This window comes from Mytilus californianus, unplaced genomic scaffold (genome assembly GCF_021869535.1).
Source record: "Mytilus californianus isolate M0D057914Y unplaced genomic scaffold, xbMytCali1.0.p SCAF_3, whole genome shotgun sequence".
Classification (NCBI taxonomy): Eukaryota; Metazoa; Mollusca; class Bivalvia; order Mytilida; family Mytilidae; genus Mytilus; species Mytilus californianus.
The window spans coordinates 20,656,190-20,680,911 of record NW_026262679.1 but is presented as its reverse complement, the minus strand read 5'-3'; the positions used below and the strand labels follow the sequence as shown (position 1 = coordinate 20,680,911).

The 24,722-nt window shown below is 31.8% G+C and overlaps 1 protein-coding gene across 1 annotated transcript; it reads left to right on the top strand.

Annotated features, from left to right (window-relative positions):
- Window positions 1–3,226: 3,226 nt before the first annotated feature.
- On the top strand, window positions 3,227–23,594 carry LOC127734097 (prostaglandin G/H synthase 2-like). The gene is made up of 10 exons (XM_052243724.1): window positions 3,227–3,473; window positions 7,395–7,474; window positions 9,280–9,396; window positions 13,864–14,007; window positions 14,421–14,743; window positions 16,826–16,909; window positions 17,992–18,238; window positions 19,963–20,249; window positions 20,906–21,050; window positions 22,065–23,594. Exons 2-10 carry the CDS (start codon window positions 7,414–7,416, stop codon window positions 22,439–22,441), a joined length of 1,785 nt encoding a protein of 594 aa, XP_052099684.1. The 5' UTR covers window positions 3,227–3,473; window positions 7,395–7,413; the 3' UTR covers window positions 22,442–23,594.
- Window positions 23,595–24,722: the final 1,128 nt, after the last annotated feature.

Here is a 24,722-nt window from a genome sequence, read left to right as displayed (position 1 = left end):
AAAGAAAAAAATTATGAATTGTTTTCATACATTTGATGATGTTAAGATAATTTTATGAACCTTTTCTCCAGTTTTACGTGCATTTTATATGGATAATTTAACTTTTTTAGAATAACTCATCCAATTATATTGGAGAAAATATAAGTTAAAAATGTATTATTTTTTAATTTTTAGTTAAAATCGTAAGCAATCAAAAATAAATCTAACATGGTTCATTTACTGTAAAATAACTTTAAATTTTAATTCCAGAACGTATAGGTATTGGAGCAGATTTAAAAGTAGAAATACACTATCTTTATAAGGTATGTTTTTCATTATTTAATTTTAATTAATAATCGCTTTTTGTTTCAATTGAAATAAACGTGAAAGACAAAGAGGCAATGAACGTGTTACCACGAAACTAGCAAAGGGGAAAAGTTTGCTGTGACAATTGATATAAGACCGGTTTGTCATGCTTCACAAGACGAATATCGATGGCCATGTTAGAGATATTTAATATAAACTAAATGAGCATATAGTAGGTACTTTTCATCAATCGATGTTTTGTCCATTTGCTTGATAGCTTTTAATTTCTTTAATTTATATTATGTATTTTTAATATTAAAGAAGAAGATGTGGTATGATTGCCTATGGACAACTTTCCACCAGAGACCAAATGACGTAGAAGGTAACAACTATAGGTCACCATACGGCCTTCAACAATGAAGAAAACTGACACCACATAGTAATCTATGAAAGGTCCCGAAATGACAAATGTAAAAGGATTTGAAGGAGAAGACTAACGGCCTGATTTATATACAAAACAATAAACGAAAAACAAATATGATATAAAGCAACAAAAGGCAATTATTGAATTACAGTTCTTGACTTGGCATAGGCACAAACAAACAGAATGTGGCGTGTTTAACATATTTGCTGGCGGCAAACCCTCCACCTAACCTGGAACAGTGGTGATACAGTACAACATAACTATAAAAATCAGTTGAAAAGGACTTAATTCGTAAGATCGATACAAAGCACAAAAAACTAACAAAAGCAAAAAAGACACAAAGTACAGATCTGAGAGTACTTGCAGTTACTGAAAGCTGGTATAAAGCCCATAACAATTAATAAAAAAAATCATGAATCTAAGACTAAAATGTCAATCAGTACAATTCCAACATCCAATGGATTGGTGCAAAAATGTCATTAACAATCAGAGAAGATCAATATTTATACCGATAAAACAATAGTTAAGGATCTAATTACAGTGTTGAATTTGTAACCTTTTAGAGTTAGTTTATTTAAAGGATCTGTAAGGTTGCCCGGATCTTACCTAAATTTACGTGCTCGGTAAACAACATTATCGTAAAAATTTTATGTTCTATCCCGTTTGTAATAAGTTGTAATAAGGTACAGCCAAACTTCCAAACCAAATATGTTCTATTCCGTTTGTAATAAGTTGTAATAAGGTACAGCCAAACTTCCAAACCAAATATTTGTATTTATGAAAGAACTTGGTTAATTTTTTAAGTAATTTATGGTAACGAAATGCTTGACTTGATAATTTACCAGTAATACATAGATTACATTCTTTGAAATAAAAAACGTTACTACAGACACGGACATAGCGAATGGGTTGGCACATATAAACACCGTAACATGGTGCCAAAGGAACATTACCGTCCATAAGAGGAAATTAAACAAAAGGGAACGAAAAATCATCCGTTTTTTTGTAAATTTTTGTGAAGAGTTTTCTGTGTAAAACTGAAATATATAAATCTAGGAAAGAACAGTTATTGTGTTTATTTTTTATCTACTTAAGGTAAATTTCTTTGGGTAAATTTCGGCAGTATTTAGATAATTTTTCATTATTTAACGAAAAAATATAATCAAGATAACGGTTAGTTTTGTTGTATTTATCCAATAAATGGAATTTAGACGGATTTTAATGTGCTTGGCCTTTAACTGTGATTTTTAACAGTACACTGTACAGGAACAAGTCTTATATTAAAGGGTGCAATTGGCTCCCATATGAATACCTACAAGCTGTTTATAGACTTTATTGCCGAAACGAACATAAATGTTGTCAATGACACTTTTGTGCATCTCTTCCAATGTGTATATCTAGCATATTTACATAAGAGAACAGGCTTTATATGAGTTGCAGCAGACGAATTTGCAATCAGATTTTTAGAACGACCATTTAATTGAATTGGAAAAAGTTTGTTTGCTAATCTGTTTTAATTCCTCTTGGTCTTGAACTATACAATTTAGCATAAGTATTATTGAAAAATAATTATACAGGTCAACTGAGTATATCGTTGCCAAAAGTTATAAGAGTTAAATTCATGAAATCAGATGTGAATATGCTACAGTTTCTCCTGGTTAATGTACATCGATTAGTCTTTGAAGCATGCGCATTGTTGTCAATACTTATTTTCTATACATGTAACTATGTTATTAGTTTAAGAGAAAACAATCATTCCTTCAAATATTATATCAGATAATTACGAGTAACTGTCTTTTGTGTACCAAAACAGACAATTTTCATCGAAATGCACTTGATAGTTTGAATCAAACTCATACACCCTTCGTTATATATATCTCGGACACTTGTATAGTATAGAGGCATAATATCTAACTCGAACATTTCTGGCTTCATTATCGCTACAAATGAATAAATAAATATTTGTAGTCCTACCCGTTTTAACACAAATGACATATTCTATCATTTTGAATTTGGAGCATCTCATGTTTGAAATAAAACTTCCATCATTAAAATAAAACTTTAACAAGACTTCAGTTGGACTCCATTTTAAATATAGAAAAGACTTTACCATTGTATGTATCATTTATTTGAGAAAACAAGTTTTTAGATAATTTAAACCTTTAAATGATGACTTGTTATATTTTTAATAACAATCTTGGCCGTTCCCGATAAACATAACGATTTTAACTTATGAAATCAATTTGAATTTTCGTTTTGTTTTAACATCAATTTATATATAAAATGTACAATGACAAGTCTTCGTAGAATTGAAAAAAAAAGAAAATTTGGTTTACTATGAATAATTGATTATGTTAATCTATAACCTTTAGTGAAAATAGACACTTTACTTGTCCGGATAAAAAAACGGAAACAAAGGAGTATATGAGGCACTCAAGCGTACTCACTTCAAATAACTATATTCTTTATATGATCATAGAATAGAAAATTCATACTACATTGTATTTATAGCCATATTGTCATTCCCTTGTATTTTAACAAAATTCATGTGATGTATGTGGGTGTTTTATAGATACAAAATTCGTGTGATGTATGTGGGTTTTATTGGTACATCTCAGAAGAATACATAACTATTTAACTTAATTTTTGACTCAATGAATCTTAAAGTTGAACAGTTATTTTTAAATCTTTTGTTGCATACGTATAAACGGAGATATATTTACTGATTTTTTAAAAACCATTAGAGAGAGGAGAAGAAAATAAGGTAAACTTAATAGAATTTAAGTTCACTTATACACATATATGTGTTAAAGTTATCTATAAAGTTATATTTTTGTGTGCAACAATCATATTAAAACTCATATGTATATTAACTCGCATGCTCGCATAATAACGAAATCAGAGATCTATATTTTAATTAGATTGTGTATGCATACAACAAAAGTTATTTGGAAAGAGACTAGCGTTGTTGAACTTTCGACTCCAATCATCGGCAGCAAAATTATCTAGACGAGCAAAACATGTTGCCATGTGTTTAAGGATAATTTGTTTAGCAATATGTATTGTATATGGTCCCTCTATGTGTCTTTTGTTTAATATTGTCGTTGGGTCGCCGTCTAATTGACTACCCATATCTCCTTGTATTTATACTTTATTTGCATATCATATAAAATTTGTAATGATACATGATTAATTATTCAAGACCTAGGTAGTGTTGATATACTAATTTATCTGAAGAGGACATTTATATTTTTATTAGGGTTAGCCGGGACAGTTTTGGTTGAATGAACTATAATTTACTTTACATGAAAAGAGATTGATAATATATTCTCTAAAACCAATATAAACAAAGGTACGGAGAAGAACATAAAATATTCGTACATTTAAAGACTATAAGATTCACACATGTCTTAAATTTATACAAGATATAATAAACCAAGCAAAAGAACAGACATGGAATCTGATGTTCAGTAGTTGTCGTTTGTTGATGTGGTTCATAAGTTTTTCTCGTTTCCCATTTTTTATATAGATTAGACCGTTGGTTTTCCCGTTTGAATGGTTTTACACTAGTAATTTTTGGGGCCCTTTGTAGCTTACTATTCGGTGTGAGCCAAGGCTCCGTGTTGACGACCGTACTTTGACCTATAAAGGTTTACTTCTATAAATTTTGACTTGGATGGAGAGTTGTCTCATTGGCACTCATACCATATCTTCTTATATCTATGGACAGTATATTACGCATCGCTAGAAAAATGCAAACATTGTGCCAACGTTGATTATTTGAATCAAATAGACAGGACATACGAAAAACAAATTAAAATTACAATGATTGAACAAATATATCCTCTAACCGAGCTCCTGTTGTCGAATTTCACTACCCTTCATCCCGATCGATATACCTTGAAGATCATATGGCTGTTGTATCAATTGTTAATTTGTTCTCGTACTGAATATGCATGAACTATTTGGCACTGGACGTTAAACAAGCAACAATTCATCAACCTATTTCTTACGTAGAATATATATATATATATATCATATCCTTATGGACCGGCCAAAATGATATCAAAGACAACGACCACTTCTATCGGAAGTGGTTTATATATCCTATTGAATATGCTGTAAACATTGTAAAAACTGTGTTTACCTATCATTTATATACATCTGTTGATATTTATATTTCGTTTCAACCTTTTAAATGTAAATATTTATTCATGAACTATTGTATAAGTAAACATTCATTAGACCGCAGGTATGATCATTCAAAAGGTTAATTGATGATCGTCATTTGCTTTACGGCCCGTGACAATTATTTCATACACATTCAGGACGAGAACAAATTATTAGTAGTAATAACAGAAATAGATAGATTCTGATAAAACGATTATTACTGATTGGTTATTCAATGTGCAGAAAGCGTGATACATTATTTACAGGAGGTTTCGGCTTTTTAAATGTTACCATTCCGACCGGACGTAGCTGCAAATTTGAACATGCTGCACAGCCATACGAACGCCTCACTTTAGCAAGGTTTTACTGAAGGACGGGAAGTACCCAAGGGATGGCCATATTTCTATATTCAGGTCTACCGGCCTGGGGTTATTCAAAAGTTAATAATTACATTACATGTAAATTTCATATGATTCTAGCATTCTCATTATTGGTAGTAACATGTTGATCGTGCATACATTGTGTTTGTATTAAGCGCTTCGATCCTCACTTCATCCAGAAATTCTGTTCAATCATTCGGTAAACGCTAATTTTACAATCCAATAAATGTACCAAATGATGCACTAAAATCTTAGATACCGTGATACATTGGTATAGATTCGCTCCAATTACCGATATTTATCAGACTTATGAATCTTTAGCTCATCTTTTCAAAAGTATCAGTGTAAGCTTTGTCACATTTGACGTTAGACGTCCGCTAAGAAATTATTCTCATCTAAAACTACTTGACCTACTAGAACAAACCTTAGCCCTAATCATCCTTAGAATATCTAGTTTTAAAATTCCACCTTCCAATCAACAAGCTGATCAACAACCTTAAATCACGATGTTACCAATTTTTGTTTTTTTTGTCGGATGTTGTCTTGTTAACTAGAATATATATAGTGAAACTTAAAATAGCTAAATAAACTGCAAGAAAAATCTCCAAGTAAAAAAGAGAAGGAAGATATTAAGGAGACATTCGCAACTCATAAGTAGAAGAAAAACTGACAACACCGTGGCAAAAAAAACGAAAAACGTCGAAACGATAAACAATTTCCAAAACAATACATATGTAAACAAAAGAATGAGCAACAGGTTCCCCACCAACAACTGGGGATGTTCTCATGTGCTTCGACAGGTTAAGTAGATCCTGCTCCTCTAGTGGCACCCTCCAAGTTCCTCATGGATAGTACAAATTTGATGAGAAGAGGCATTTGGTGTGATTATAATCGAGGAACAGAGGACTAGATTGTGATTACGACAATTGGAACATATCCGTGGTCATCTATTACACCGATATTCCATAACGGTAAAATAAACCTCGTGATCAAGTCATTGAAAATTTCGAAGGGCTGACTTCCTTCAACTTTACCACTTGGAATCCTTGGTTTAACAGCTTCTTTGTAAGCAGTTAAAGTAACCCACAAGCTCTTGAATATCGTATCAACTGGTAGATATATTCTCCATATGCAGGCGCTATTGGAATGTTGCTACATAGAAATGGAAAGTTCACGATTGGGAAGCTGAAATCATCCCTTTTGTCGCACAGTTTTATTCTTTACCGATCTTCATTTTCAATTTCTAGATGTAAGTAAAGATATGAGGCAGATTTAATTGTATCTGTAGAATCCATTATTGTAAGTTAGATGCGTTAAACATAGTCACCAAACTTTTATATTATTAAGCGAGCGGACATAATATTTATAGCTGAACGTAAATTTGAAGGATTATGATCATTCTTCCTATAAGCTCCTATATGAAGTCTGCCTCATATGAATAAAAGAACAAGTGGACAAGAAGGGGAGCACAGTTTGTTTCCATAGGAATAACGATTGTTTGTTGACAAAAAACGTCCTCCAAACGTATCAAATATGTTGTCAATAATATCAAGCATCTTAATAATATCATTTTCAGAGAAAAGTTTGTTTGAATCAACGTGTGCTTTTTTTTTTTACAAAGTACCTTTGATTCTTCCCTAAACCAAGATAGTTGTATCTACGTTGGCCATTAATTTTAATGAAACAAAGTTAAACTCGTTCTTTCAATTAGTCGTCTAGTTTAGAATGGGAAATGATATTACAAAAATTACAAGAGGAAAGAGATAGATTGTATGTACTCTTACTGATCTTTGGAAATGTTTTTATTATCTTCATCTGATTCACACCGTTTGTATAATCAAGAACAAAATGTTCGGCTAGTATAATATTAAACGTGAAAACTGAGAAAAAAAATCTTTGTTAGGTCGTTTAGTATAAGTTTATGTGAAGATGTTCTCATACTGCTTTGTTCATGATGTTGTTAGTCCTTCTTTGTATATGAAGCCTTTTGTCTTCTTGAGAATTATAGGATTATTTATGTCTTGTCCATAACAGAAAAGCAGCTTGTCAATAATGTTTTATATTTTGTAATTGTTGAGGAAGTGATGTATTACATATCACAAATTTACAACTATCATAATTATTTTCGTTGACAGACACCTGTGTTATCTTGGAATGACGATGAAGAGTACATTGGTATTTTTCATTATATCTTTAGTATCGGTTTCTTATGCAGGTATGTAAAGTAATAGTACAAGACTCCGAACTCAATCACATGTTTAGATTGTATTTTTTATTTTCATTTTACAGAACGTTATTCAAATTGTTTTGAGTTGTTTCTGATAAATTTCATGTCTGTTAAACTTTTACTAAAACTCCTTATCGATCGCGACTCTTGGATCCTTTGAATAGGATCTTGCCAATTTTAGGACAGTGTTTAAAATGTTAAAATACGTCTGTCTTCGGAATATTTTGAAATATTCGTAATGATATGTATCAAATCAAATGATGCACATCTACTACTTATTTATAAATAAATATTAAAAAAATAATAAGAAAAATGAAACAACTATCCGTCAAAGACCAAAAGAACGATGATGTTTACAGCTACAGGCAAAGTTGACCTTATACAATGTAGGTATATTTGGTTATTCTGTTTATGTCCTTTTTGGCCGTATAGCTCCTAACGTTGTAACGTATTTACGTATCGCTGGTTTTCAAATGTTTAGGTTTTAGCGTTATCAAGAGTAGCACTTCGGACGAACGAAACTTTATCAAGTGTTTATTTCGTTCACTATCATTGGGTCGATAACGCTCCTGGTGGACGGATAGTCCTGAGTGTAGCATCAGCTCAATAGTCAGAGCTTCGATGCTTACATGATTTATAACTTATTGTTATCTAACATTCCCCGTTCATAAATTATTAATAAATTTAGGTTTTAACTCCCTCCGGCAATGTTGATCTTTAATGTATTTGTTTATTCTGTTTAGGTCCTTTTTTCAGTCATATAGCTCCTAACGTTGCAGCGTATATAAACATCCCTGGCTTTCATATGTTTGAGCGTTCTTGATGAAGGTAAATCCAGAAACGTGTTTCGGACACACGAATATTTATGAAGTGTTTGATAACACATGGAAAAGTGGCATTCGTTGAACACAAAAATACCTATATACTTTTATACAGACTTTTTAAAACTCATGTATGTAAATTTAAAAACAAGAAGATCTGGTTTGATTGCCAATGAGAAAACTGCAAACTAAACACGTTTTCTTATTAAAAGTCAAACATGCACCGTACAGTGACCTACAGTTACTAACTTTTATGTCATTTGGTCACAGGTTGAAAGTTGTCTCATTGGCAATCATACCACATCGCGTTATTTTTATACTTTTGTTATGTTTTACATTCGTATAATGGTCGTGTATTAAACGTACTTTGAATTTGAATATGAACTCTTCAAAGACACCATTCTCACAATGTAGTATGTACGCCCTACTTGCGTTTGGTAAACATTAGACTCAGCAGTGGCGGATCCCAGATTTGAGGGGAGGGATGCAACCCTAAAAATGTTGCGGAGTGGAGCGAAGATAAATTTTCTCTGACGTTTTATATGTCAACAATTGGTATTTTTTCCCAATTTTAAGATGGCGCAGCGGGCTCAATGAATTTGTTCCGGAGTTTCATTAGACACAGTCTTCTGTAAACTTCGTTTAAGAATGTCTGCAATATTATACATGAACCAGTGTATATATTTAAGATTTTTACTATTGCACTAATATTTACTCACCCAGATTTGTCAATATAACGGAACTATTAACAACTGTAATACAAATGGTAGGTTTAGCTAGTTATAAAATCAGGACCACTGCGGAAAATGCCTTATCAAGTCAGAAACATGACAGTTCTTTTCCATTCGTTCCGTTGGTTGATAAAGTCTAACGTTTGATTTTGACCGTTTTATGGACTTCCCACTTTTTGAATTTACCATTTAATTCGGTATTTTTCGTTATACTTTTTTTACATTTACATGTTTCTTACAGAAAATCTATGTTGCTCTTACCCGTGTCAAAATGGTGGAGTTTGCCTTACAAAGGGATTCAATGATTATGAGTGTGATTGTACAAACACTGACTTTTATGGAAGATATTGTGAAGTTTGTAAGTAATGACTGACTAATTACCCTTTGATATGAATTTGGTAAAATATCAGTAATAAGAAAATATCAAACATTAAATATGCCACTGGACATTAGGCAAACAACATTAAAAATATAAACAAACATTCAATACAAAAGGGGCAATCAGCTTACCATAGTATTCCAAAGAGTGTCACTGAAAAAAACGCATAAGGGATACAAAAAAGACTTAATTATTCGTTGATATACTGGGAAGTATGGTAACAGTAGGACTGATAAACAAATAGAAACAATATAAATTTAATAGGTAGTTGGGAGTGGATAGATCTATGTTTTATCTTCATTTCTAATTTTAAACATGCAATGTAACATGTTAAATAAACAAAATTGTATAACAGAGTGCTTAATCAGTACATTAACGGAGAAAACCAAATGAGATATTTACTTAATTTTAGATAAGAAGCATGTCGCATGCATGTTAATTTAAATAGTCTTTTATCTCTCGACATAAACTTGTGAACTGGCATGTAGGTGTATCACTTTATTATGTCATTGTAGAAGTGGGCGCGCCATTGTCATGATTGTTACATAATTTAAAATGATGAAATATTAGTAAACATATATGATATACATATAGCAACACAAAGATACGAAAACTAAAAGAAATCTAGAGACCAATAATAGACAGGTGACTATATAACATATTAAGTTCAACATCGCCTCGAGTTCAAAAAGGTTGTAAATAAATTTAATAGAGACTATATCATAGATCTGGCATGAAAATGGAACCCATATGACACAAATGTTAAGATATGCCAACAGATCGACAAATACTGACGAGACCTTGTATTATCTTGGCTGACATTTGACCTTTATGTACCTCAAGGTCAAATTATTCATTTTCGAATATATACATTCATAGATGTATCCGCACCAAAAGTTGCGATCTTAAGACAACAGATATGTCTTTCATCTTAGAACGTTATCTTATTATGATATTTGTCATGTTGATGTATCATCCTACGATGATGTAATTGAACTCATCATAAATACCAGGCTTAAAATAGTGTACGCCAGACGCGCGTTTCCTCTATAAAAGAATCATCAGTGACGCTCGAATCAAAATCGGTTAGAAAGGCCAAATAAAGTACGAAGTTGAAGAGCATTGAGGACCCGAAATTCAGAAAGGTTTTGCCAAATACAGCTAAGATATGATCGTATCAATTATAATCCATGTTAACACAGAAGTGTGCTGATTACTTGGCTAGCTGGTGAAACACTCGTATTGAGTTTTATCTGGATTTGCATTTGACCTCGGATCAAATTAGTTACCTTTTTACATGCATATGTATCTGGGTAGAACTTTGTTATTTTTTCACAGTTACTTATTTTTAGAAACTGAATAGAGCACTAGACGACGATATGTTGTGCACTATCTTCACTGACAAATAAGTTGGACGTCTGACAAGTATTTTCATAAAGATTTTAAACGTATCTTTGACACGTCTCAAGATATAATATTTGGCATGGTACATGTATGGAAAATACTGCAAGATCTAATTGTAATTATTTAAAAAATGTGTGTGTCCGCCGCAACTTAAAAATTGTTTGACTTAGATATCTAACATGCGAGTGTATCACCATTTCATCAGAATGTTGCATAGGAAAAAATGATAAACTGATGACCTGTGACATATGTCTTCAAATATATTTTTTAACAAGTAAACGTGATCGGATCAATTCTTGTTGCTAGACACGAACATACACATCACACATTAAACTCAAAAGGGGATACTCGAATTTTAATTGACTCAAGGCAAATTACAGTTATTATAACATTAATATATTTGAAAATAGAAATTGTAAATTTCATTGATTGCATCAAACATAAAACCCAGAGCAATAAGAATCTCATGAAAGGAAGTTTTACCATCACCAATTGGTTTATCTATACAATGTGTCTGTGTCTAAACTAACTAATGACATTTTTACCACGTCTTACAGGGGGCGCTTATTCGCTCCGCTCGAAGAAAATTTAAGTTTGCGTCCCCCTAACCTAATCCTGGATCCGCCCCTGTCTAAGATTGTGGTTTAACATCTATGTCGTCTGTCTGCTAAGTACCGAACGTAACCTATTCCTGAATATGACTGTTATACCGAGTGTGAATTTGCATTGCTATACGACGTGTCTCGGTATTTTGTACATCCAACATTCATGTGTTTATTTTTTATGTTTCTGTTATGGTTTCTGTAGGATAATGTGTTATGTCTTATCGTTTGTAGTCCAAATTGAAATAAAATTGCCTTTAAATACCATCATTGTCATGAAAATTGTTTGGACTGGTATTGTGAAAATAAGTGTATAAAGTTCGAGATTGCATGTTCGTTACGTAAGTGCGTCACTGTTTTTGATGTCCTGTGGTGTCTGTCGTTTATGGAAGGTGTTCGTTGTTGTTCTGCGGTTTGCATGTTTTGTCGACTTTTATATTATTTGTTTGTGCGTTTCTCTGTGATGAGTGTTCTTGTGTGTGTTTGTGCTGTACGTCTGTCACGTAGTGGTGTCATTTTAGCGATATTTTTTAACATTGTCATAAAAGCGGGAGGTTAGGCTAGCCATAAAACCAGGTTCAACCCACCACTTTTTCTTTAAATTCCTGTATCAAGTCAGGGATGTGGCAGTTGTTATCAAATAGTTCGTTTCTATGTATGTTGGCGTTTGTTTTTGTTGCACTTCAGTGTTCCTATTGTTCCTTTTTTTCCTCTTATAGTTGATGTGTTTCCCTCGTTTTCAGTTTGTAACCCGGATTTGTTTTCTCTCAATCGATTTATGACTTTTGAACACCGGTATACTACTGTTGCCTTTATTTATGATTTACAGCATTTGTAGAAGTATGCACAATCCAGAATACTTTTGTATATTTGTTTTATTACAGAAGTGTTTGTTATTGAAATTGACCGATGTTCAAAACTAGACACCAATGTTGAAAATTTTTAAACCAAAAGATAAATAAAAAATATAAGTAAGAGGTCTGAGGTTCAATTTTATTTTCATTGAAAACAATGCTTTACTCATAACATGTATGTAGTTTTTTTACACAGGAGATACATTTTTATGGGATCATATTCCCTGTCAGTGTTTAATATCCCTTAAGCAGTCAAACGAAGGATATATTGGGCACTGACATGGAATATGAGTCTATATCCCTGTGAAGCCCAAATAACAATTATATTATACTGGAATGTCCTGATTTCAACATTTATTACTATCGATATTCGTTTTTCTTCACAGGTGATACTGGTTAAAATACCCGGCAAAGTACCCAATCAAATTGTAGTATTAGCCAGGATATTTCACTCCAATATACTATAAGCTGATAAAACATAATATATTTACTCGTTTTTGTCTAAATATATTAAGGAACAGCATCGTGGTTACTAAGCAAATTGTATACGCGGGAGCACAAAATGAAATGACCAGCGCACAGTACTCGCTCTTCCTCTTTGTAAATACACTTGAAGCTTTACTCTACAATTTCATTTCTGAGTACAGGCAACCGCATATAATTTTGTTAACTGATTTGTAGTTTAATATGTTACCACTAGCCATGTGACTCCTGGAATTCAGTATCAAAGTTACTAAAACATTGAGGTTCATTGTATAATATAACAGGACATTTGTCAGATACAGTTCCGTAACTTGTCTCAAGAATCCTTTCTCTATTTAGTTTTGTTTGTTTATCTTTTTTTCTTACTCTTCTTAATTGTTGTTAGATATACAGCAATTTTTTGAAATTTATTATTATGCTTAAGGAGTCCCATAACAAGACTGTAAGTGCATATTTGTAATATATGTATCTTCATTTTTGTTGCAGGGTAGTTACTTAATGTAAAAGTATTGATCAAAATATTGTATTGATCATTACTATGTTTAAGTGTCCAAAAAGGGTTTTAAATTTGGTTTTGCGGGGTTTCCATTTTGGTGAAAAAAATGTAAAACTTTTAAAGGGGATTTCACGGGTTAATGTCTTCGTATTGTCATGTGAATTCCACTCAGTTGGTTAACGTTTACACCAGAATTGTGAAAAGACAACATTGGCTTTTGCAGTTTATCATTCTTTCAAATGGAATAGGTAGATGACGGTTTAAGGTGTTCAGTTGGTTTTAAGTTAGTCCGATATTTCGGACTACTGTTGGGTGGGAGCTGTCCAATCGGTAGTCTCAGATGAGTAATTAACGTTCTTAGTAACATTACTATTTTCAATTGCTACTTTTAGTTTAAGATGAATTTAAAAACTTAAATGATAAATCTTACTTAGTTCACCATTTATTTCATATCAATGATGTAGGGAAAATAATGTATGTTTTCAAAAACGAAGTGAAACAGGAACATTAGGGCTAATGGATACCACGAGCATGGTTAGCAAGGACTGTTATTTCTTCAGGGTGAAGCGATATCTGTGTGTTGTTAGATTTAAACTCTTATTTTCAGCTACCTTTTCAAAAAGAATAAAGTTATGGTTGAAGCCCTCGCCGTCAACATTACACAATCTGTTGGTAGGGAATAAATGGTTCTGGAATATTGTCAATAGTATACCTTTCATGAGGAAGTTCATCATGAAGAGAGTTTATACCAGTAAGTTAATTATATAAATGGTTGTGGAATTTCATCAATAGTATACATTTATTAATGAACTGTATCAAGAAGACAGTTTACACCAAAATGTTTATTACCAGCCTTATAATTTGATTCAGACTAGGTCTATGATAATCTATATTTATCTTTTCTATCTACCGATAACTTCTACAGAAACACATGTAAGAACATTTGTTCCAAATATCAATGTTTTATTAAAGGCAAATTTGTATCTTTGATTTTATATTTGAATCAAATGATTCTTTAGGTTTCCAGTAACAAATCATGGACTTTATGATATCTATATAAGGGTCGTCTTGTTTATTGTAATTCTCTTAAACCGCTTATTACATTCTACGACACTATAGAGACTCTTCAGAACCTAACTAACATTGTGCAAATTTGCATTTCAGTAAGAGCAGACATAATTGATAGTCCTCCTACATATGACAACGAACATTCGTACATCACCCTTGATGCAAATTACAACCTATCATTTTTTACAAGGACATTACCACCAGTCCCCATTGAGTGCCCAACCCCAATGGGCGTGGCAGGAAAGACAAAATTACCAGATATTGATGAACTGGTTCAAAAATTATTTGTCCGGGAGAAGTTTAAGCCAGAACCAAGAGGAACAAGTGCTTTGTTTAGCTTCTTTGCTCAACACTTCACGCATCAGTTTTTTAAAACCGATATCAAACGTGGACCACAGTACCAATGGGGAGGTCATGGGGTAATTATAGTTTTTAAGTTTGCATTACAATTTATTATTACTTGCAGATGCCTCTGTTTTTATTATTTCTTTCACACCCTCTTATCAATATCACAAGTGACAACTGTTTTGAAGATGGACAAAAGGGATACATGTATGAATTAAAAATCTTTTTTTATTTTTGTAGAGTTTTCTATTTCAACCAAACCATTTTTTTCCAAGTCGAAGCAGAATATGTTTTGCTAATGCTCAGATAGTTAGAGTTGTGTGTATTTGTATGAAATCAGTAGCAGTAAATAGATAATGGTTTAAATACATTCACATGCATTATGTATATTTATTAAAGTAGCAATGCTTCATTTTTGATTGACAACATATATGTTACGTTTGGAGGACGTGTTTTTTAAACTAACATCGGTATTCCCATGGGAATCAACTGTGCCCCACTTCTTGCCGACTTGTTCCTTTATTCATATGAGGCAGACTTCATACAGGCGCTTCTCAGGAAGAATGAAAAGCAGTTTGCATTAACATTCAACTTCATGTCGCTATATAGATGGTGTCATCTCACTAATTAATTCACAGTTTGGCACATATCACCAAGGATATTTTCCAATTGTCGATAGCACAATCTCGTCCTCTTTTTCATGATTATGACATCACCGAAATGTGTATTTGCTTTAAGCAACATGGCGGATGCCACTGGTGGAGCAGAATCTGTTTACCTCGAGATAAGCCCCAGTTTCTGGTGGGGTCCGTTTTGCTCAGTCTTTATTGTAGCTCATCGGGGCCCGAAGGGCCCCATGTTAGCTTATGCCATCACTTGGCGTCTGTCGTCGTCATCGTCTGTCGTCGTAAACTATTTCAAAAATCTTCTCCTCTGAAACTACTGGGCCAAATACCTTCAAACTTTAACTAAATGTTCCTTAGGGTATCTAGTTTATAAATTGTATCCGAAGTTTTGATCCATCGACAAACATGGCCGCCATGGCTAAAAATAGAACATAGGGGTCAAATGCAGTTTTTGGCTTATATCTCAAAAACTAAAGCTTTTAGAGCAAATGTGACATGGGGTAAAATTGTTCAATTGATCAAGATCTATCAGCTCTGAAATTTTCAGACGAATCGAACAACTCATTGTTGGGTTGCTGCCACCGAATTGGTAGTTATAACAAAATTTTGCAGTTTTTTGTTATTATTTTGAATATTATTATAGATATATATAAACTGTAAGCAGCAATAATGTTCAGCAAAGTAAGATCTACAAAAAAGTTAATATGACCATAATTGTCAATTGACCCCTTAAGGAGTTATTGTCCTTTAAAGACAATTTTACACAATTTTTTTATCAAGTTTGCTAACATTTAAAAAAACTTCTCCTCTGAAACTACTGGGCCAATTACCTTCTAACTTTAACTAAATTTTCCTTAGGGTATCTTGTTTATAAAGTTTATCCGAAGTTTGTATCCATCGACAAACATGGCCGCCATGGCTAAAAATAGAACATAAGGGTCAAATGCAGTTTTTGGCTTATATCTCAAAAACTAAATCTTTTAGAGCAAATGTGACAGGGGTTAAATTGTTTAATTGGTCAAGATCTATCTGCCCTGAAATTTTCAGACGAATCGAACAACCCATTGTTGGGTTGATGCCACCGAATTGGTAGTTTTAACAAAATTTTGCAGTTTTTTTGTTATTATTTTGAATATTATTATAGATATATATAAACTGTAAGCAGCAATAATGTTCAACAAAGTAAGATCTACAAAAAAAATAACATGACCAAAATTTTCAATTGACCCCTTAAGGAGTTATTGCCTTTTAAAGACAATTTTACACAATTTGTTCATCAAGTTTGCTAACATTTAAAAATCTTCTCCTCTGAAATACAGGTGAGCGATTCAGGCTCTTGAGAGACTCTTGTTTTCTATGTAGTGTTTGTCTTTTCCTCTTCTTTCTCGTTTTGATGGTATTGACAGTTTCTCGTCGACTTTATATGAGGGTTGAAATTCCATTTGAACTTTTCCGCCTCTTTCGTATAACACATGGAATTTGTAATTTGTTTGGTCAAAAAGTTTCTTTGAAACTTTGTCTGCTTTACAGGTTGATATGACACATGTGTACGGCAAAGACAAACACGATGAACATCTACTCAGATCTTTTAAAGATGGAAAATTAAAATTCCAAGTACGTATATCTATTGATATCACTATTATGAAAATGAAGATATCAAATTCATAAAAATGAAGATATCAAATTCATAAAAATAAAGATATCTTAATAAAAAAAATTACGATATCTTATTTGTATAAATTAATATATCAAATTCATAAAAAAGAAGATATCAAATTCATAAAAATAAAGATATCTTAATAAAAAAAATGAAGATATCTTATTTGTATAAATTAAGATATCTTTATCATAAAATGCAGATACATTAATCATAAAAATGAAAGATATCTTATTCATAAAAAGGAGATACCTTATTCATAAAAATGAAGATATCAAATTCATTAAAATGAAAATGTCTTATAACTTAAATGAAAATATTAAATTCATAAATATGAAGATATCTTATATATAGAAATGAAAATATCTTATTAATAGAAATGAAGATAAAAAATTCAAAAAAAATGAAGATATCAAATTCATAGAAATGAAGATATCTTATTAATTAAATTGAAGATATCAAATTCATAAAAATTAAGATATCAAATTCGTAAAAATTAAGATATCAAATTCATAAAAATTAAGATATCAAATTCGTAAAAATTAAGATATCAAATTTCATTAAAATGAAGATATGAAATTCACAAAAAGGATGGAAAGAATCAATATAATTCATATTCAACGGTTATAAATGTGATATGCTAGGATGTTTAGTCATTCTGATATTAAATCCAATTTTTTTTTTTAAATCAGTTATTACTCATTTATAGATTTCTTGATTAAAAGAGATCTGTTTAAAAGGATATACAATTTGTAAAAAAAAAATTTCAAACATTGTAAGATTAATCAAATTATGTCATTATTTTTATTCGTTTTGTATTTACTGGGGATGGATAAAAAATTACTTACACTTATACCTACCCAAATAAAATTCATAATTTTAAAAATTTAACAAAATTATGAAATTTAAAAAAAAAACCAAAACGATAAAACAGCTGCATAAAGAACTTGTGCCTTTCATTTAGTACAATTAAAGTGTTTTTATTTGTTAAAGATTATCATGTAAATACCGAAATCGCCAAACTTGTTCTGAATTGCAGACTATAAATAATGAAGACTGGCCACCATTAAATAAGGATGTCGGGGTGGAAATGAAATACATCATGCCAGTCAAAGAAGACAGCAACTTTGCCCTTGGTCACTCATTTTTTGGTAATCTTCCTGGACTTTTTATGTATGCTACAATTTGGATGAGAGAACATAATCGTGTGTGTGATGTTATGAAGAAGGAACATCCAGATTGGGAAGATGAGAGACTCTTTCAGACAGGAAAAATGATATTATTGGGTAAGAAAGTACTATGATTAGAACATTTCTTCATGTTAACTTATTTTCACAGGTCTGATAGTCATAGAATAGTTGCATGTCTCAATTTTTTGGGGCAGTGTTATAATTATATGATATGAAACCTGTTTGTCTGACAACATGCTAACCAGGATCGTCATGAAATGTGACTTTAAGAAGTAATAAGAAAAATGTTAATTGTCAGGAATATTACTTGGTCTTGGATACAAAAAGTATACTTTTTTCTATACATGATAATTATCTTATTTTTTTTATTATCTATATTCTACTAAAAATACAAAAACAAAAATGTTTGGGCCAATGCGGATTTTTAAGTTATTATTTTATAAATGATGTTATACAGGTGGTTGCAGACTGACCAAAAGTATAAGAAAGGGTTTAACATCAAGAATTCGTTATTAGGAAACACAAGACAGAACAAATATAAAAGGATGAAATAAATTCTATGAGAAAAATATATCTCGTGACACTGGTTGTTCAATGCTGTGAAAAAGGAAGCAGGATAACAAGGGGGCAAAAAAATATACGTCGAGGGAAGAAAATAAATCGTGACCAAAAATAAAAGACGAAAACACAAACATTAATTCACAAAACACTGCACAAAAACTAACGATTGAGCAACACGTATGCTAACAAAAACCTTGGAGAATTCATGTGCTCCGGAAATGTCAACCTGCTCTTCTAATGTCGCTCGTCGCATTCCATGATAAATCATAAATGCACACAGCGCATGGGGTTATGGTTAAAAAAATGAAACATATACCCTTGGTGACACACATATTTCTTTACGGCCTACCAAGTCACGATGGTGTCCTTAAAACTTTTGAAATCAACGTTTACCTTTAGCAGCGTGTCCACTATCACGTTAATCCTGATAGATAACACATTTAAAGGCTTGTAAAAAATGTATCAACAGACATTTGGACCCATATGAAAGACAAGTGATGTTTAAATGTTTCTCGCAAATATAGAAGTTTGCTGAAGCAAGGTATGTACCACCTTTGATAATTATTTAGTATGACGATAAATTTTCACTTATGTACTCGTACTATGAACAACAAATTTATTTCGTAAAAAATGTTTCTGTACTAACAACAAAATTATAATATTTAAATTTACCTGCGTACGTTACTTTATTTTAACGCCATTTTGTCCTAGGTTAAAGTTGTCTTTTTGACATGGATACATATTTTTTATTTATATTGGTCATAGATCAAACTTATTTTTTCAGTGTATATTTACTTGTATTGTGTATGTTTTTTGATGGAGTTAAGCCATTTCAATTGATATTTTATTGTGTGTCATTTTATGTTGTAATGTTACACTACTGTTTCAGGTTATGGTGAAGGTTGGCGCCTGTTAAAACTTTTAAACCCGCAGCATTTTTATGCACCCGTCCTAAGTCAGGAGCCTTTTGATCAGTTGTTGTCGTTTCTTGGTGTGGTTTATAAGTGTTTCTCGTTTCTCGTTTTTTATATAGATTAAACCGTTGGTTTTCCTATTTGAATTGTTTCACACTAGTCATTTTGGGGCCCTTTATACTTGCTGTTCGGTGTGAGCCAAGGCTCCATGTTGAAGGCCGTACTTTGACCTATAATTGTTTACTTTTTACACATTGTGACTTGGATGGATAGTTGTCTCATTGGCACTCATACCACATCTTCTTATATATATACATATATAATATATTTTTGTTTTATTTATAGGGGCGACAATCAGAATAGTGGTTGAGGAATATATACAACAGTTGAGTAATTACAACTTCAAACTTCTGTTCGATCCTACCTTGTTATTTGGCGAACCGTTTCAGTACCAGAACCGTGTTGCATTGGAATTTAATCATTTGTATCATTGGCATCCATTGATGCCAGATGAATTTAATATTGGAGGGACAAATTATACTATAAAGGACTTTTTGGTCAATCCAAGGATTGTTATAAAACATGGAATGGCTACCTTTGTGGACTCATTGTCGAAACAAAATGCTGGATCTGTAAGTATGATTTTATCATAAATACGTATCATGTGCACGGATAAAAGTATCAAACACGTGCCTTTCGCCGAAACAGGAACCATACTTGTTTCTCTACAGTCACTAGGTTTTTACCGTTCATGGTGGTAACATTCTATCCGTAACCAGTGTTTCGACACAGTCGTGATTTAAATGATACAGTTTGTCTGATCATATAGCTCTTAACATTTCTACATACTTATACATCCATGCAGGCTCTCAACTGTTTAAGAAAATTAGTTTAATCGTTCATCCAGGTAAATCCAGAAAGTATCATTTAATGCACGAGAGGACGATACACGGCCACCAATCACAAATGAATAAAACAATTTTTTTTAACAAGTAAAAGGATTTTTTTGGCAAAGTATGTATTGCAGAAATGCTTTACGTGTGTATTCCGTTTTCACGTCCCTTCAAAAGATATATATTGTGTTATTTCCTTATTAATCGTACGGACACTACTGTTTTTATACTGTTTAAGATACAATATTTTGTAACACGGATTTCTCATTCATTAAACATTAATCAAAAACAATAGTAAAGACATGTGTATTCATCTTTTGACGAAATCAGTTGAAAATGGTCTTGCTAAATGGTTGCTTGAATTAAAAGTACAGTTCATTATATTTTTATTGTAGATCACAGTGAAGAATCATGGGAAATACACATTGAATGTTGTAAAGGAATTAATGAAACATGGCCGCACATTACGTCTACAATCTTTTAATAATTATAGAAAACGTTTTAATTTACCACCGCATAAATCATTTCAAGAATTAACAGGTCAGTTCAAAAGTTTATATCTTTTATTTTTATTATTTGTGTCTCTTAATTGTTAGGTTACTCATTATAATACTAAACATTAAGTTAAGTTACAGTTATTTTTTCTTTCAACTATTATAAGAAGTATCAACCAATAATAAAAACTGACCGCCACGAAATAGCACAATAGTGCTGAAAGTGGCATTAAACACCAAGCAATCAATCAATTAAACGAAATATCGACCCATAGAATAAGTATTACCCATTTACATATATTGACGTATATCCACATATCTTTTTTTTTATACACATACACCTAACTTTTGACAAAATTTGAGAGGCTTAGGTCGTGGGTATTACTTTTTTTTAAATATCTCTACTCGCCCTATTTTGTCTAAAATATCATCAAAAGTTATTTAAAATCAAACAAAAGACAATGGCCTTAATCATCTATGTCCAGTTTTTAACTCGTTCAGCAGATTAATAAAGAAGAAGGTATATTGAAAATAGGTTATCTGAAAAACACTGGACTCTTCAATATCGTAATCTGTACAAAGGACATAGTAAAACAGAGGTAAATAATATCGTATCAATAAATGTTTGAAATTGCTGAAAGCAACATAAAAAACTTGTACAATGCCGAAAGTAAATGTGGAACAGAATTCAATATAGAACAGAAAATAATTGAAAGATTCAAATCGTGTATCAAAAACTTTTTTTACAATTAATAATATGTAAAAAAGGATACAAGACGACATAATTTTACACCACCAGTTTAAGTTGACCCTTCTCAATAAGTAAATAAAGCTAGTCTGCTAAGTATAAAAAGAAAAATTTGAGGGACAAGTACCTCACTTATAAATGAAAGTAGATGTGTGGTACATACGTCAATGAGACAGCACCCTAACCAAAATATATTCAGATTGCATGCTATAAAAATAATTAAACCATTAAAAATACATATGAAAACAATGAAAATATTAAGTTCATTGAAATTAGATAAATTAAACTGTAGGTATTGATTTCTATTCATAGGTAATAAAAAGTTAGCCAAAGTATTAGAAAACTTTTATGGAGATATCGATGCTGTTGAGTTTTATGTTGGACTCATAACTGAGAAACGTCGACCCAAAGCTGTATTTGGCGAAACAATAGTTGAAATGGGCGCACCATATTCTCTTAAGGGACTCATGGCCAATCCGATATGTAGTCCTAAGTATTGGAAACCTTCCACTTTCGGAGGAGATGTAGGATGGGAAATAGTTAATACAGCAACGTTACAGAAACTGTTTTGTCAAAATTTGAAAGAAGATTGTCCAGTGGTGTCATTTAAAGTTCCTGATTTTGTAGAACAAGAAAAACATCTCGATGATTGTGAAGGCGACTGCCAACAACATGGAGGTGAATTGTGATACTCATATCATTGTGTGTTTTTATGTTCAACTATGTTTGTATATTTGAATGCATAACGTGTCATTTATTTGCGATTTGAGCAGAGTTCCAAATAACTGCATATAAGCATCAACACTTTATCAGAGTTTCATTGCTTAAATTATTTTGTATATTGTGAATTCGTTTAATTTTCTTCCTGGGGATTTTTTATTTTATTTTAAGAATTGAGTCCCTATTGTTTCTACTATCAAAAGAGAATTTTTCACAAGTATATACTGTCATACAAGAATTCCAGAATTCAAGCTTAGATATTTTGATGGCAAAAATAATGAAGGGTACACAAATTTGTCATGTGGATTACTTTAAAAGGTTCATTGACTACCTGTAAAGATTTAACATTGAAAATTATATATTTGATTTATACAAATAAGAGTTATAATCTGAATTGGAAATAATTGATGTAATTGACACAAATTAGATATTTAATCTGGAATATAACCATGTATGGATTATAAATAGATAAAGAACGTGTGGTAATTACTAAACTGAGTATTACGAAGCATGTTATAAAAGTATTTGTTAATTAAGCGGAACCCAGTAACAGTAGATTAACATGTTTTTTGTATTACTGTATGACTAAATTGTATATCGGTACCAGTCTCAAGTTTTGGACTGTTTTATTATGTTTTGTGTCTCTATGAATATCAAGTCTTCTCGAATGAGTTTGAGCCTGCGTGTCTTTCCTTAAAAGTTCACATTCAAACATTATATACATTGGCCATCTCATTCTATATTCTTTACCTTTCGATGAACAATATAAAATCGGGGCAGAAAGTCCACATTGCTTATGGTGTTTTTGAAGTCAATTCCATCTCAACATCGCCACCAGATTTAATACATTCCTATATTATCACATTTCTATAAACTATTTGATTGGCCTGTATGTAATAACTAAACCGTCTAGCAGTATGGTATATAGGAGGTAGGAACTTAATTGTAAATAAAAAAATGTATAAATATAGTGGCGTGTTTCAATATATGTATATATATAATTTTATTTTATATCGGTATAGTTTTGTAAATTTTCGTTAGACATTGTTCCATTTGTGTTACATTATCTATACATATATTTTTATTTATTTTGATGCATAATAAAGTTTAAAGAACCCCAAATGATATATTATCATTAGTTGACAATATGATGAATTAAAAACACAATATACTTTATTGAATTTTAACAATGATAACAGTCAAATTACTTATGTTCTACCTTTTCATGAGGATAAATAGTGTTTCGATGTTTTGATTGTTCTTTGTGTAACGTGTAGTGGCAAATATTTCATGTGGATATATATAACACCCAACGAAACACACACAAAAAACAACGTAAAACAAAACAAAAGACAACGAGATGTCAACATACGGTCATACATATTAAGGACATTAACAAATTAAACAATAAATCAAATAGGTAGTTACCGCATGTTAGTGGATAGACCGGGTGAATGCGGAAATATATACAGCGACTGGAAAAGGAGAGTGTGTTGGATAAAGTAGCCAAAATATTGCCGACAGCACAGTCAAATAGTTGCCGCGGAAAGGGTTCTAAACATTGTGGAGTGACTTCCTCCTGAACGGGTATTTGAAATTGGTTATTCATGATTCTGCCATAACACACACTTTTGAATTTCAAACGGGGGAAAATACACCATCTTAAATAGGTCGGACTATCTTCCCAGTATTTACATAATATGACATTCCTTACAACCAGTGAAGCATATCGAGTTATCCAAAATTTCGTATTCTAACTGAAATATACCACATAATCTATTGTAGGATTTTTCTCCGTTCTCCTCTTTCAGTTCAAAAAACTTGACCTATGTCAGAATCATTCATTTGCATTTCATGTATAGATTTTGGTGACAAATCAATTATCGGTTTCCTGTGACCGCTTGCTTTGCTAGGCGCATTACGCTTTGGTCATTGTCTATTTTGAAAATCCTCCGAATTAAAGTCCTTCGTAACATTTCACCAATAGCACGGATAATTTGTGAATTTTGAACTTTCGCTGTTGATCATTAAATCGTGTTATCACTATTGCCATTGCAGTTTGTAATCCGATCATTCATATCTTGAATTGTTATACACATAATACCACGATATATTGCACTTCTTACAAAATTCTTTATTATCCACAACTATTCTAGGAAGTGTATCAACATTTCCAACTGTACGACAAAAGAGATAATTTCAGCCAACCAATTGTGAACTTTCCATTTCTATGTAGCAACATTCCAGCAG